The sequence below is a fragment of the Vanacampus margaritifer genome, chromosome 10, assembly GCF_051991255.1.
Source record: "Vanacampus margaritifer isolate UIUO_Vmar chromosome 10, RoL_Vmar_1.0, whole genome shotgun sequence".
Lineage (NCBI taxonomy): Eukaryota > Metazoa > Chordata > Actinopteri > Syngnathiformes > Syngnathidae > Vanacampus > Vanacampus margaritifer.
The window spans coordinates 25708985-25722003 of record NC_135441.1 but is presented as its reverse complement, the minus strand read 5'-3'; the positions used below and the strand labels follow the sequence as shown (position 1 = coordinate 25722003).

At 39.0% G+C, this 13019-nt stretch overlaps 1 protein-coding gene across 1 annotated transcript in view; it reads right to left on the bottom strand.

Annotated features, from left to right (window-relative positions):
* Window positions 1-7325, bottom strand: part of slit3 (slit homolog 3 (Drosophila)) — a 220699-nt gene extending 213374 nt beyond the window's left edge. The window contains exons 1-3 of the mRNA XM_077578263.1: window positions 7169-7325; window positions 4262-4333; window positions 113-184 (exon numbers count right to left, since the gene is read on the bottom strand). Coding sequence (XP_077434389.1) covers window positions 113-184; window positions 4262-4333; window positions 7169-7170 — 146 coding nt within the window. The 5' untranslated portion in view covers window positions 7171-7325. The remainder of the gene's footprint in view (window positions 1-112; window positions 185-4261; window positions 4334-7168) is intronic.
* Window positions 7326-13019: the final 5694 nt, after the last annotated feature.

The window sequence follows — 13019 nt, the reverse complement described above, 5'->3', positions numbered from 1 at the left end:
CCTCGGCAACAAACTTTCTGGCTGCTCCAGGAGCATCAGCACCATCAAAGTAATATAAAAGTGGGGGTCGACCAAACTGTATTTGGATTTTAAGTGAGATGTTGCTACTTACAGTCGCTCCAGCAGTCGCAGGTCTTGGAAGGCTCCTCTCTCGACGACGCTGATTTGGTTGTCCTCCAGGTGACTGCAGCAACACACACAGTAAACAACACAAAACATCGAGGAGTTCAGCACAAGCAAAAAAAAAAAAAAAACAAGTCAAATGAAGAATCATCTTGCATCTCTATTACAACTGATTAATTCAATTTATTCCCACTAAGTACTTTGGAAGTGAATTTCATTCACGGACAGATGTTTCCAGCTGACCCGAGAACGAGAGAAACAGGTTGAATCTCCTCCTCCCGCCAACACAAATAGAAAAGTCGAGCGGGTGCCAGATTGAAATGGAGACGTTTCCAAGGAGGCGATTGCACTTTTATGACTACAAGAATGCTTGGAAAAACAAAAATAAGACATCGCAGTGATTGAAAAATGAATCTGACACGACGCAAAGGTCGACCGTGTTCAATGTCTCGACGCGGCGGGCCAAAACAAGCAAACACGGGCTCATCCCTCCTTTCTGTCCGATCCGCTTTCATCCAGCTTTGATCCATCTTTCAACCCAATCGCTGTTAGCGTGTAAGTTCCGTCATTTTTCATCGGCCCTTTTAGTGACGAACCCAAAGATTTGACATTCCGAGAAGGCTTGGACAAACACCAATCACTTTCCAATTTCATCTCACCAGAATCATTCGTCATCAATCCAACGTGTGTTTAAAGAAGTTTACAGCTGGATTTTCTCCTCCGAAGTAAGAACATTTCCAAACGTATCAGCAAGTCCCACTGTGAGTTCATTTGATTAGAACACATCTACGTTTCCCTCATCATGAAAGTGCCAGTGTGTTTTAACTTTTGTGGATTATTTCCATTTCTATTATCTGATAACGTCAACGTATCAACACAAATGATTGATCGCAAATGACAGTTAGAAACTATTTTAGCCATCATGTCGTAATACAACGCTGCATTCCTGCAATATTTTTGACCTTGTAGATTATTTTGAGTCATCAGAAGTGTAAATAGGTAAGTTGTCATTCTGGTAGCCGTAAACGGGTGAATAATATGCCATGCTCATTTAGCGCGCTAGTGCGCTTTGACTTTTTGGATTATTTTTTATACAGTGTTATGGCGAAAATAGATGAAAATGTGGATCATTTCGAGTCGTCACGTTTACTGTCCAAATTGACAGTTAATGTCTGTAACTGTTAGGAGGCGCTATGTGATCACATGGAATATTCTACAGGTCAATTTAGCGGCAGTGGGTTTTGACATTGTGGATTACCTTGACACTACTTTACTGCAATTTTCCTGACATTGCGGATTATTTTGAGACATTTGCGCTGACAGGACAGGGTGTCTTTTATGATGCATGTGTAACTGTTAAAATGAGCATGAATGATACGATGCATCGACTGAGGTTTTGTGGATTATTTTGGTACAGTATTATTGCAACATTGCTGAAACTGTATTATTTCAAGTCATTACGTTTACAGTTAAAAGTGACAGTTAACATCTGTAACTGTTAGGAGGCGCGATCACATGAAATATTCTACAGATCGATTTAGCGGCAGTGGGTTTTGACATTGTGGATTATTTTGACACTACTTCACTGCAAAGTCCGTAACATTGCGAATTATTTTGAGTCATTTCCGCTGACAGTACAGGGTGTAACTGATGAAATGAGCATTGAGCATGAATGATACAATGCATCGACTGAGACTTTGTGGATTATTTTGATACAGTATTATTGCGACATTACTGAAACTGATGATCACATGAAATATTCTACAGATCGATTTAGCGGCAGTGGGTTTTGACATTGTGGATTATTTTGACACTGCTTTACTGCCATTTTCCTGACATTGCAGATTATTTTGAGAGTGCATTTACGGTACAGGGTGCGTTTTATCATGCATGAGTCACTTACTGTTAGAGTATGAATTATACCACACATCGACTTTGAGACATTGACTTTGTGGATAATTTTGAAATAGTAGTATTTGCAACATTGCTGAAATTGTGGATTATTTCAAGTCATAATGTCGAAAATGACAGAAAATTAAGATCTGTAACGACGTACATGCTAGGAGGTGTGATCACATGAAATATTCTACAGGTCGATTTAGCAGGGGCAGTGTGCTTTGACATTGTAGATTATTTTGACATTGATTTACTGCCATTTTTCTGGCATTGCGGAGTCTTTTGAGTCATTGTGTTTACAGTACACGGTGTCTTTTATGACGCATGCCTGTCTGATAGGAAAAGCATGAATTATACAACATTGAATTTGAGACTGACTTTGTGGATTATTTTAGCGACTGGCGGGGCGAGCGAATGAAAGTGCACTCCAAGGATTCTGGTATTCTAGTCTGGAAAAGAATCTGCCCTCAACAGGCATTATTAATGGTAGTGATTACACAACAATTACATTGAAGTAGGCTGGAGGAAAAAGCCACGCTTGTTTTATCTCGCCATGCGTACAAATAGTAAAGTGTACACCAAGTGTGTGTGTGTGTGTGTGTGTGTTTTCGAGCTAGCACTTTTCTCAGACTATCTTCACTTCCACAAACCATCTCCAGGCCAATTTGCAGAGATTTACAGTGGGGAAATGTCACAGCAGTTTCTCACCAACCACATGAAACAAACCGCCAAGCCATCACACTCTCTCACACTCACACACATACGGGCCGGCCCACATCGAGTCCCTCCGTTCCTTGCAGATATGTCGGGGCCGACAAAAATGGCCCGCGCTCGCACACAAGTTGTCACACTGGCCGAGGTGAGCGCCAAAAGCCGCAGTGGTCAACAAATGTGCTTACAAATGAAAACACACACATGCATCGACTTATTTCCACTTCCCAGCCCAGCTTGTGCAGCGGGTGTATTTTTATCTGCCAGCCTGTGGAGTGCGCCTGTGTGATTATAGTTATTATGGGCCCTCTCACACACAAACACACACACACACACATACACGATCTAATAGTGTAAAAGGAACTCATCCAAGCGTTTGTCTTTCATGGAACAGTATGTCCTTGTACCGAACAAATTTACTCGAAATAAAAAGGGTCAAATGGCAAGGGTTAAGTTAGGACAAAACTACAAGATCACTTAAACACGTAACACAATTTAATTTACATTATATTCGCCATCTCATAGGGCACACATTGAAATGTTTGAAGAATATCGTGTATGTAAAGTAGAGAGGTCTATACAAATAGATACCGAAATAGAGATAGCTCGATCGTTAGCTAGATAGCTTGATACCTAGCCAGCTAGCCATTTCTTAATTAGCGATCTTCTCTATTCTTACGCCCTTGTTATATTGAGAAACGTCGTCAGCCGCGGTGCATATCCTGTTCTATCTAGCAACTAGATAGCCTAGCTATCTGGATGGATAGCGTTCTTGTCTGTTCTTACGCCCTTGCGATCTTGAGAAACGTCATCAGCCGCAGTCCAAGTCCTGTTCGGTCTAGCTAGCCAGATAGCCATTTAGTTTTCTGGATAGCCAAATAGCCTAGCTAGATAGCCTAGCTAGATAGCCTAGCTAGTGAATAGCAGGGGTCTTCTAATGCTGAAAATATTAAATGTCTTCACTCGATAGCCTAGCTAGATAGCCTAGCTATGTAGATATAGTAACTCTTGCTAGAAAGGGAGCTAGTTCGCTTGCACAACAGATAGCTCAATAGCTAGCTAGCTTGACAGGTCGATAGATCGATCGCCTGCTAGCTTGCTAGATAGATGTATTGTTTATGTATTATGCTTTTACTCTTCTTTACTGCTTTTACTCTCTACTCTCCTTCTCACTTTGAACACCTTCCTGCCAATGGTACAAGGGATACAAATGAGTCTGACGGCTGTAATCCCATACATATTTACATTTGTAAATGTTCATTAATATGTTCTGTCCCTTTTAAAAAAAAAAAGAACAAATAAATGAAATAGCTCACGAGAGCTACATCAATCAACTAGCAAGAGAGGGAGTGGTATAAAATGGGCGGGCAGATAAAGTAAAGATTTGCTTCATTATGGTGTGTTAACGAGGATTATTCATCCAAACAACCACAACCATGTAAAATAAATTGAGACGAGTTGTTGCATTTTCCTCACATCGCTTTTGTTACAACAAAAACATCATCTTTTTTTTTTCCGACAACAAACTCACAGAATTCGAAGGTTCTTGATGCCAGAGAAGTCCACTTTGGTGATCCGTGTGATGTTGTTTCTGTTCAGGTCCCTGCAGGGCAAGAAAAAAAGGGGAAAAATCAATCATTAAACAAACCTTAAAAGCTTGATCAGGTTCAACGAGCGCAAACAAACAGTGTGCGTCTTAAAAAATGTAGGCCGGCCGAGCGTGAGAATGCCCGGCGGCCGTAGAGCCCACACACACGCAAACCATCACACGAGCAAACAAAACCAAACAACTAACCCCAAAACGTGCATTAAAGACTAAAACGAAGGAAATAAAGGAGTTTTTTTTGCAGCACAATTTAAAAGCGACTCATGTTTCCTGCCTGCCATTCAATCGCCTTACGGACGTATACAACGTGTAGAATAAAGTGTGTGTATGTTGAGTGTGTGTATGTTGACCGGTTCCCTTTCTACGTCCGACTGTTTATTGAAACGCTGTCGCACAGAAGGAATTAGGCCACAACGCAGGCAACAAACGCAATTTTCCCTCTTCTTTCACACACACACACTCGCATATATCAGCGTGTAAACAGTCTGGCTTTGGCCGAGGCAGCCCCTGCATGTGTGTTTTTCATAACACACCTAAACATTTATAAATCTGATTTAAGCCCCGTATTAGGTTTCAAGGGAGCTAATAGGAGCCATACTGCAGGTCCTGCTGGGGGGGGGCAGGAGGTTTGGGGTTCCGCCGTGGGGTTGCGGCACAAACGTACCCACTCGAAGTGGGCGGGGGGGAAATGAAAGGTGGACCAAGGAACATATTTTCTCTTAGAAGAATGTCGCAACACCAAATACGGTACAAGTACAATTTCTGCAGAAATTGCGCGGGAATGCCAATAGCTGAATGCTTATGAAGGAAATTGAAAGATCATTTATGTGAAAATTACACATTTTTAATTGTAGTTAAATGACAAATGAATAAAAAGAATAATTGAACTGCAATCTGTCTTAAGTGGGAATTAATAATTTCAGTGAAATTACAATCCATTTCTTGATCTGATAGTCAGTTGGTATGGAACTATCGAATGTACTAAAATGTGGTCCAAGCGGGGTTTGAACTCGGGTCCTCTGTGGTCGCAATTACTCGAAGTGAGTTTTCTGCTCTAAATGGTTATTCTTAGTAGGGGATAAAGTGAGTATTGGTCAATTTTCTGTTGATGCTATGTTATATGTTGCTTGATGCTATTCGTTAGCCCGTGTATGACATTTTGCGTTGTCTGTTAGCATTAAGCTAAGTGGTTTGGCATAATACGTGTAGTTATTTTTGTTTTATATTGGCAGTGAGAATGAATTTGAACAAGGAGTGGCATTAATAAAGCCTCTTGCCAAACTGCTGCTTGAATTTAATTCACTGCCACCATACAGCAACCGTATGTACTTTCTAAAAACATTTGGGTCAAAAACAACCCAACTATGGGTCAAAAATAGACCAATCCTCTACTTGAGTCAATTTGACCCAACTTTGAGTCTTTTAGTGTAAAACAACTATAAATATTGGTCAAATTCTTTATTTGGGTCAAATTGACCTATGAAGTAGATCGTTCCATTTTTGAGCCAACTGTTTTTAGAGTGTAAAATGTGTGCTCCAAGTAAAAAAAATTATTTTTATATATTTTTATTTTAACAATGTACAATTCTAAATATGGTTATTCTCACTCGATTAGAAGCCAGAAATGGATTTTTAGCCTCAGTGAAAGCTTCCACGCTTTTCGATTGGCTCTAACTTGCCATGTCGCCACATCTTGCAACTGTAATACGAATTTTGAATCTCCGTCAGTCAGCCGCCGGCGAAATGTTGCGGCCGAACCCGGCACACTGCGCGAGTGAGTGGCGTGTGTGGCGGGCCTAATGTGCCGCGACTCACTGGGCCAGACAGTGATGGAAATCTGGAAAGAATCAAAGCGAGGAGGAGGAGGAGGAGGTTGAAGGTGAGGCCGGGGGAGCATCGCGCCTCTGAAAAGGTCAAATGTGGTGAAGCCGAAAATATGACATGAACTCCGCAGGGGGGCGACTTTCAACACATTCCCCACGCACAAACGTTTGTCTTTGGTGTTTGTTCAAAGGCAATAACAGCGGATTTGTTATTTAAACAGTTTCATATCGTGCAGATTATATTCTTTAAATTGAGATTTCGCTTGCATTCATTTATTTTTTATTTTTCACATTTCTTTAATGTCACCCCTTGCTCATGCTTATCTTTCACTCTTCCTCAGTTGACTAAACACTTTCTTTGCTTTTTCCTTCCCCTGTAATCTGCTTTGCGTTCTTTCTACCCTCCCCTCTTTTATCTCAATCTCTCGCTCCTTTTACAGTTGGCTACATTTCCCCTCTTGTCTTTCGCCATCACTCCATCCTTATCTCCATCTCGCCCGCTGTGGAAACTCCGCTGCCGAGTTGCGGAAACAGAAGATCTGACGTAGAATCTCGCAGGAGACTTTTATTTGCATGTTTTTTTGGGGGTTTTTTGCTTTCAGATGCAGTGAGCTATCAAGTGCATCATTAAAAAGGTAGAACCTCCCGAGAGGACTTTCTGCATTTCAATGACAGACATTTTTTCTTTTAATCCAATTTTAAACTCAACTGCTGATGAAGTCAAAGGCAGTAGGGGGCGAAAAAGAAAAAAAAGGTTGCCAAAATGTGTTTTTAAATTATATTTGGACAGTTTCATCAGCACCGTGGAAGTATTAAGATAATTTTAACAACATTTTTAAATAAATACGTTTTTATTTAATGAATTTAAAGACAGCCAGAATAAAAATTGCCTTTAAAAAAAATGCCTGTACAGAAACAATAGTAATAAAATCATATTTTAAGAGTTTCAGCAGAGCCCTAGAATTTTTTTCAGTCGTTTTTAACAAAAATAAATCAAATAAATACATACATGCAAGTGGAAGGTAGTTTGGGGGAACCCTAAGGTGTCACGGTTGACTGTACTTGAGGACCCAATATGGTGCACAACGTGCCAACAGAAAACAATAAAGTCCGAAATGCAAGCAAACTCAAATGGCAAAACATGGCGGCAATGACAAAACGTTGCAATGACAATGAATCAACAGGGTCTGGACAAACGACAACAGACTAAATACACCAACACTAATGAGACACACCTGGGAAACACAATAGGCTGAGGGCACCGATTGGTCAGATACACCGGAAGGGAAGAAACACACAGGTGAACGTGATCAGACATAACGAGACAAGGGGAGAAATCAGGAACACATGACCAACACCGACCACAGATTAAAAACAACAAACACACCCATAATAAAAATAAAAATAAATAAATAACTACAAAACGGAAACATAACAAAAAGTTGCCCAAATGTGTTTTTAAATTATAGTTGGACAGTTACATCAGTACCCTGGAAGTATTAAAATAATTTTAACAAAAATATAAAATAAATAAATAAATAAATAAATAAATAAAACACTTTTTATTTAACGAATTTGAAGGCAGTCATAATATAAATTGGCTTTTATTTTTAAAAATGCCTGTACAAAAATATAAAATAAATAAATTAATTAATTAATTAAAAAAAACACTTTTTATTTAACGAATTTGAAGGCAGTCATAATATAAATTGGCTTTTTTTTTTTTAAATGCCTGTAAAAAAATAAAAAATAAAATAAAAATACAATCATATTTGGAATAAATAAATAAATGCATGCTGCTGATGAAGTCAAAGGCAGTTTGGGGAAAAAGATTGCCAAAATGTATTTTTAAATTATAGTTGGACAGTTACATCAGTACCCTGGAAGTATTAAAATAGTTTTAACAAAAATATAAAAATAAATAAATAAAACACTTTATATTTACCGAATTTAAAGGCAGCCATAAAATAAATTGGCTTTTAAAAAAATGCCTGTACAAAAACAAAATAATAATAATAATAAAATCTAATTTGGAGAGTTTCAACAGAGCCCTGGAATCATTTTCTGTTGTTTTTAACAAAAAAAAACGATTAAATACATGCTGCTGATGAAGTCAAAGACAGTTGTTGTCATTTGTCATGACCTAATTTTGCATGCTTTCATTAGTCAGATCGCATTAACAAAGTTATGCTAAAATGCTTTGATACTGTGTCCCGAGATTTTTTATATGTATTTTTTTGTCCTCAGTACGAGCTCAGTAGAAGGAAACTGTTTTGTAGTCAGGCTAAGGCTAGCTATATTTCCATTGTGTCAAATTATTAAAATGTTTTTTTTGCATCGTAAATAACTGATGGCCCAAATGTTATTTTTATGTTACTGCAGTGAAATGATGTGTTCGGATGAGCCAGATGACCTTTTTTCATTACTGAGTTCATAGCATTAGCAAAGCTATACAAACACATTTTTGATAGCATAGCCAGGCTAATACTTGCTAGCTTTTAAGCTCTACATTTTCAATAGCTGCGCTTGTTTTATTTTTTTAAATCAGCAACAAGTAGCTGTAGTTGTGTTTTAGCATCAAGTGCAAGTACTTTTGCTACCGCTAGTGGAATGAAGCTAAAAGGGGAATCCTGACTCCAAATGCTCTTTGGCTCTTCGTCCGTCTCATCTACAACACGTCTTGTTTGCCTTTTCGTGACCTTTGAGCTCCTTTGCTTCCTCTCCGTCTGGGACAAGTTGACAAGTTTCCTCTCTCGGATATTTCACTCTTCTGAGGAGCGCAAAAAGTAGGGGAAAAAAGGGGGTCCTGGACTTCCTGCGCTAATCTCTTGTTATTTTTTCCACAAAGCGCTTTTAATGTCTCCTCCCTAACGTGCTCTCAGATAGGTATGCTCAATTTGGCCCTGGACGACTCGCAGCCACGCAAAGGAATCCTAATTGCCCACTTCCTTTTCGTCCCCCCCCCCATCCCCTTGACCAAGTTCTCTAGCGTGTCCGTCACCGAAGGAAGGAGAAGAAAGGACTGACGTCGGGCATGAAAATTCAACGTGCGCTTGACGTGATGTAACATTAGCTGCCCGTGCTAATAACTGATATGGCAAAGTGGCCATCACAGAAGAGAGTAGCTGCTTCGAACAAAACAAGCGTCCTTTTGTGCCAATAAAGAAGAATTTTTCAAAGCCAATTTTGTCATTCACGTAATTCAACATGCTGACCGGCCGCCCGCATTTTGCCCTAGCGGAATTTACAGAGCGAGAGCAAACATTTGGCAGCACGACGGCGAGATTGTGCCTCGCGTCGCCTTTGAACATTTTCCCAGAAGACATCTAGCGTGGACGCTTTCAGCCGGACCGTCTCGGTGCTTTGTCACAGGCCGAAATGAAGACGCTGCCAAAGGAAACCGACGCAAACCCAGGTTGACCTTAAGTCCAAGAACAGATGAAAGCGGAGCCAGGACAAGAAAAGAAGTCAAAAGTTGGTCACATTTTTTGGATGCTGATGGACACTAACTTGTACTTCCTTAAAGGAACAATCCAGTCTTGGACTGTCTTCGTTGGTTGGCTGCTTTGCTAGTGCAGTTCAGTTGGTCAAGTGTGAATGGAGGAAGCAGAACTCTCTCTCTTTCTGTCAGGTGTAATTTGACTGAATCAGAATCAGGATGGGAGGTAATGACGGATCTCATTTGGAGTGCACCATAAATTGTATCACGATTGGTCTGAATTGCATCACAATTTGAGTGAATCGTATCACGTCACATGGGAATTGAAGTGAAATACATTCAATCGAGTTGAGTGAATCAAACCATATTGTAATCGGAGTGAATTATATTGTAATTTGAATGCTAATGTCAATGCTACAAACCAAATAATCATGAGACCCAGGTTTGGTGGTTATCTTGAGCCTAGAGCCAAAAATACATTTGCAGCAAAGACGCTCTGTAATTTTGCAAACAAATCCAAGATGCAAAGCTCTGTTATCACTTCAACATACTTCCTTGACACCAATCACTACTTTTCTATTCGCCGTGGCTTAAGCGCCGTCTTGTGAGCTCTTTGAACATTATAAAAAGTGTACAGAAATTTGCAACGAGCCGCAAAGACCTGAACATAGGTGCCACAATAAAGCTCAAATAGATGAATTCATGAATAGTAAGCAGAGGTGGCAAATCCCGGTCCAGAAAGTAAAAACCCTGCCACAGTTTGTCTTTAGCCACAGGTGCTAGCTAGCAAGCTCGCTAGCTACCTCCCATGGTGCTTGTTTACCTTTTAGGGAGTAAACAGAAGTGGCAAATCCAGGTCCTTAAGTAAAAACCTTGCCACAGTTTGTCTTTAGCCCCAGGTGCTAGCTAACTAGCTAGCTCCCACGGTGCTTGTTTACCTTTTAGCTCGCTCCCACGGTGCTTGTTCACCTTTTAGCTAGCTCCCATGGTGCTTGTTTACCTTTTAGGGAGCTAGCTAGCTAGCTATCTAGCTAGCATGAGGGGCTAAAGCCAAACTGTGGCAGGATTTTTACTTTCTGGACCTGGATTTACTACCTCTGATAGTAAACGACAATAGGCAGTAGTTGAGTATCGTTTTGTCAAATTAGTTGTTGCTTGTGTCACCACGCCATGATGTCACGAGATCACCATCCCGCCCACACACATTCCGTGCTGGAAGCCCGATCAGGATTTAGCATTCCAAATCAAACCGACGCAAACTGCTTAGTGGAAACATGACTTCACTGCCCAATTTCCAGTTTATGTTGACTTCCCTTCCTCTGTCACATTAACGCGTCTTGCAGATTCAGCGTCTTCGCTTGCTCACGTGATTTACAACATTTTTTAAAATTTTTATTGTTACTGCCGCAAAGCGCCGTCCTTTTGCCAACGCTAATCCCGCTCAGACTGAAGAAGAAGAACGTCACGGTTTGGTGACGAGAACCGCCCCGGCGAGTGTCCCTTTATTTGAGGGTGGCGAGCTAAACGAGCTCGTAAAGCGTCGCTGTGTTTGCTTTGCGCCGCGAGAGTTTATTGGGCGACTCGCTTCTGTCTGGATTTGCTCATGCAGGACACCGAGGTGGTGGTGGTGGTGGTGGTCGAGTTTTGACTAGTGAGACGCCTCTCAAGAACAATGAGACGTTTTATCAGTGCAGAAAGATTCAGATAAGAAAATGATGACTCAGGATGGAAGGAAGGCAATAATGGATTAATTGAAAGCTAAGAATCAATTGGGAGAAGTTGTTGATTAGCGGTGTATTTAAAGCATTGGGGCAAAACGGAGTGCAGTACCTGGCTGCTACCTGCAGAGGCGCTCTTGACTCAGGCTCAAGTTTGCGGACGTTCTCAAAGACAAAATGTAAGATAATCCAAAGTCGAGTTTCATGATTCAGTAAAATGAAAATAGTCTGGAGTCCAATTTGATGATTAAAATATATAAATAAAAAGGTCAAAATATCTGAGACTATAAAAGACAAATAAAATTGAATCGAATTAAGGTAACAGAAAATATGGAGTAAAGTTTCATGATTCAATAAAATAATATGTCTGCCTGAAATTTAATTTCATTATTTTAAGAAAATGTACGTATATTTTAAACATATTACAAATAAATGCAAAAATATATGACTAACTTAGCTGCCATAAGAAAATAAAATAAATGTAACAAATCAAGGTAAAAGTCAATAAAAAATATTATTTGATCACTTTTGTAATTAAAAAAATAAAATACTATAGCTACTATTTATTTATGCTTCAAAAAATAAACAAAAAATTACTCTAGTTAAATAAACAATATTAAAATAGAGAAATAATAAATCATGGAGTAAAGTGTCATAATTCAATAAAATATGTAAGTCTGAAATCTAACTTCATTTTTTTTTAAATGTACATATATTTCAACATGTTACAATTAAATGGGAAAATGTATCACTAACTTAATTACAATAAAAAAATAAAAACAAATCAATACAAATTAATTTGATCACTTTTATAATTTTAAAAATCCATAATATACTATAGCTAATATTAAAAAGATGTAATTAATGTAATGAATTAACAGTCTTAATTTATGATTAAAATAAAATAATTTAAATAATGATCAATTAAAATACATAATGAATATTAAAATATAGATAAATAAAATAAAATTGTAATATAAGAAAATATGGTGTCATTATTTTTCAATATATCTATAATAAAGTTTCTAAAAAATACATATATTTATTATCATGAAATATATATAAAATAAAATAAAAAAAAGTAACAATCTGGAGTCCCGTTCAATATGAAAAAAAGTTTTAGTTTAGTTTTTTTTTATTTAATTTTATTTCAATTTTAAATTCAACTTCACTAAATGCAATTAAATTGATAGGTCTGTCTTGGATGCAGTGCAATTCATCCAAAATGTAAAACAAGAAAAAAAAAGGCTGACTTCAAAGTCCACATTGCAGGGTGTTGACAAGAAACATCTGATCTGACCTTTCACCTGGACTATCTTAAACATCTTGGAAAATCTCTTGCTCTTGCTGCGACGAAGAGCCTTGCTAGCGACCCGAGAATGAAAGCTAACAAGCAGACGGGACCAGAGAACGTGTTGCTTTGGTGACAGCCGCCTAACAAAACAGTGGGCCGCCTTGTTAACGTCAAATTCATCCAAACACAGACACGTTATTTTGGTGCGCACACGCGCGCGCACACGCACACAGTCTGCCCTTTTCCACCATTCAGACAAAGCCAGCAATTGCACGTGGATCACATTTTCCATCAAACATTCGCATGTTTGAGCCACAATAATACAAGTGAGAAATATTTTCGTCCCCTATGTTATATTTGCTTGGTTGAAGACGCCTGCGCCAAAAGGATGGCATGTGATCTCACAATG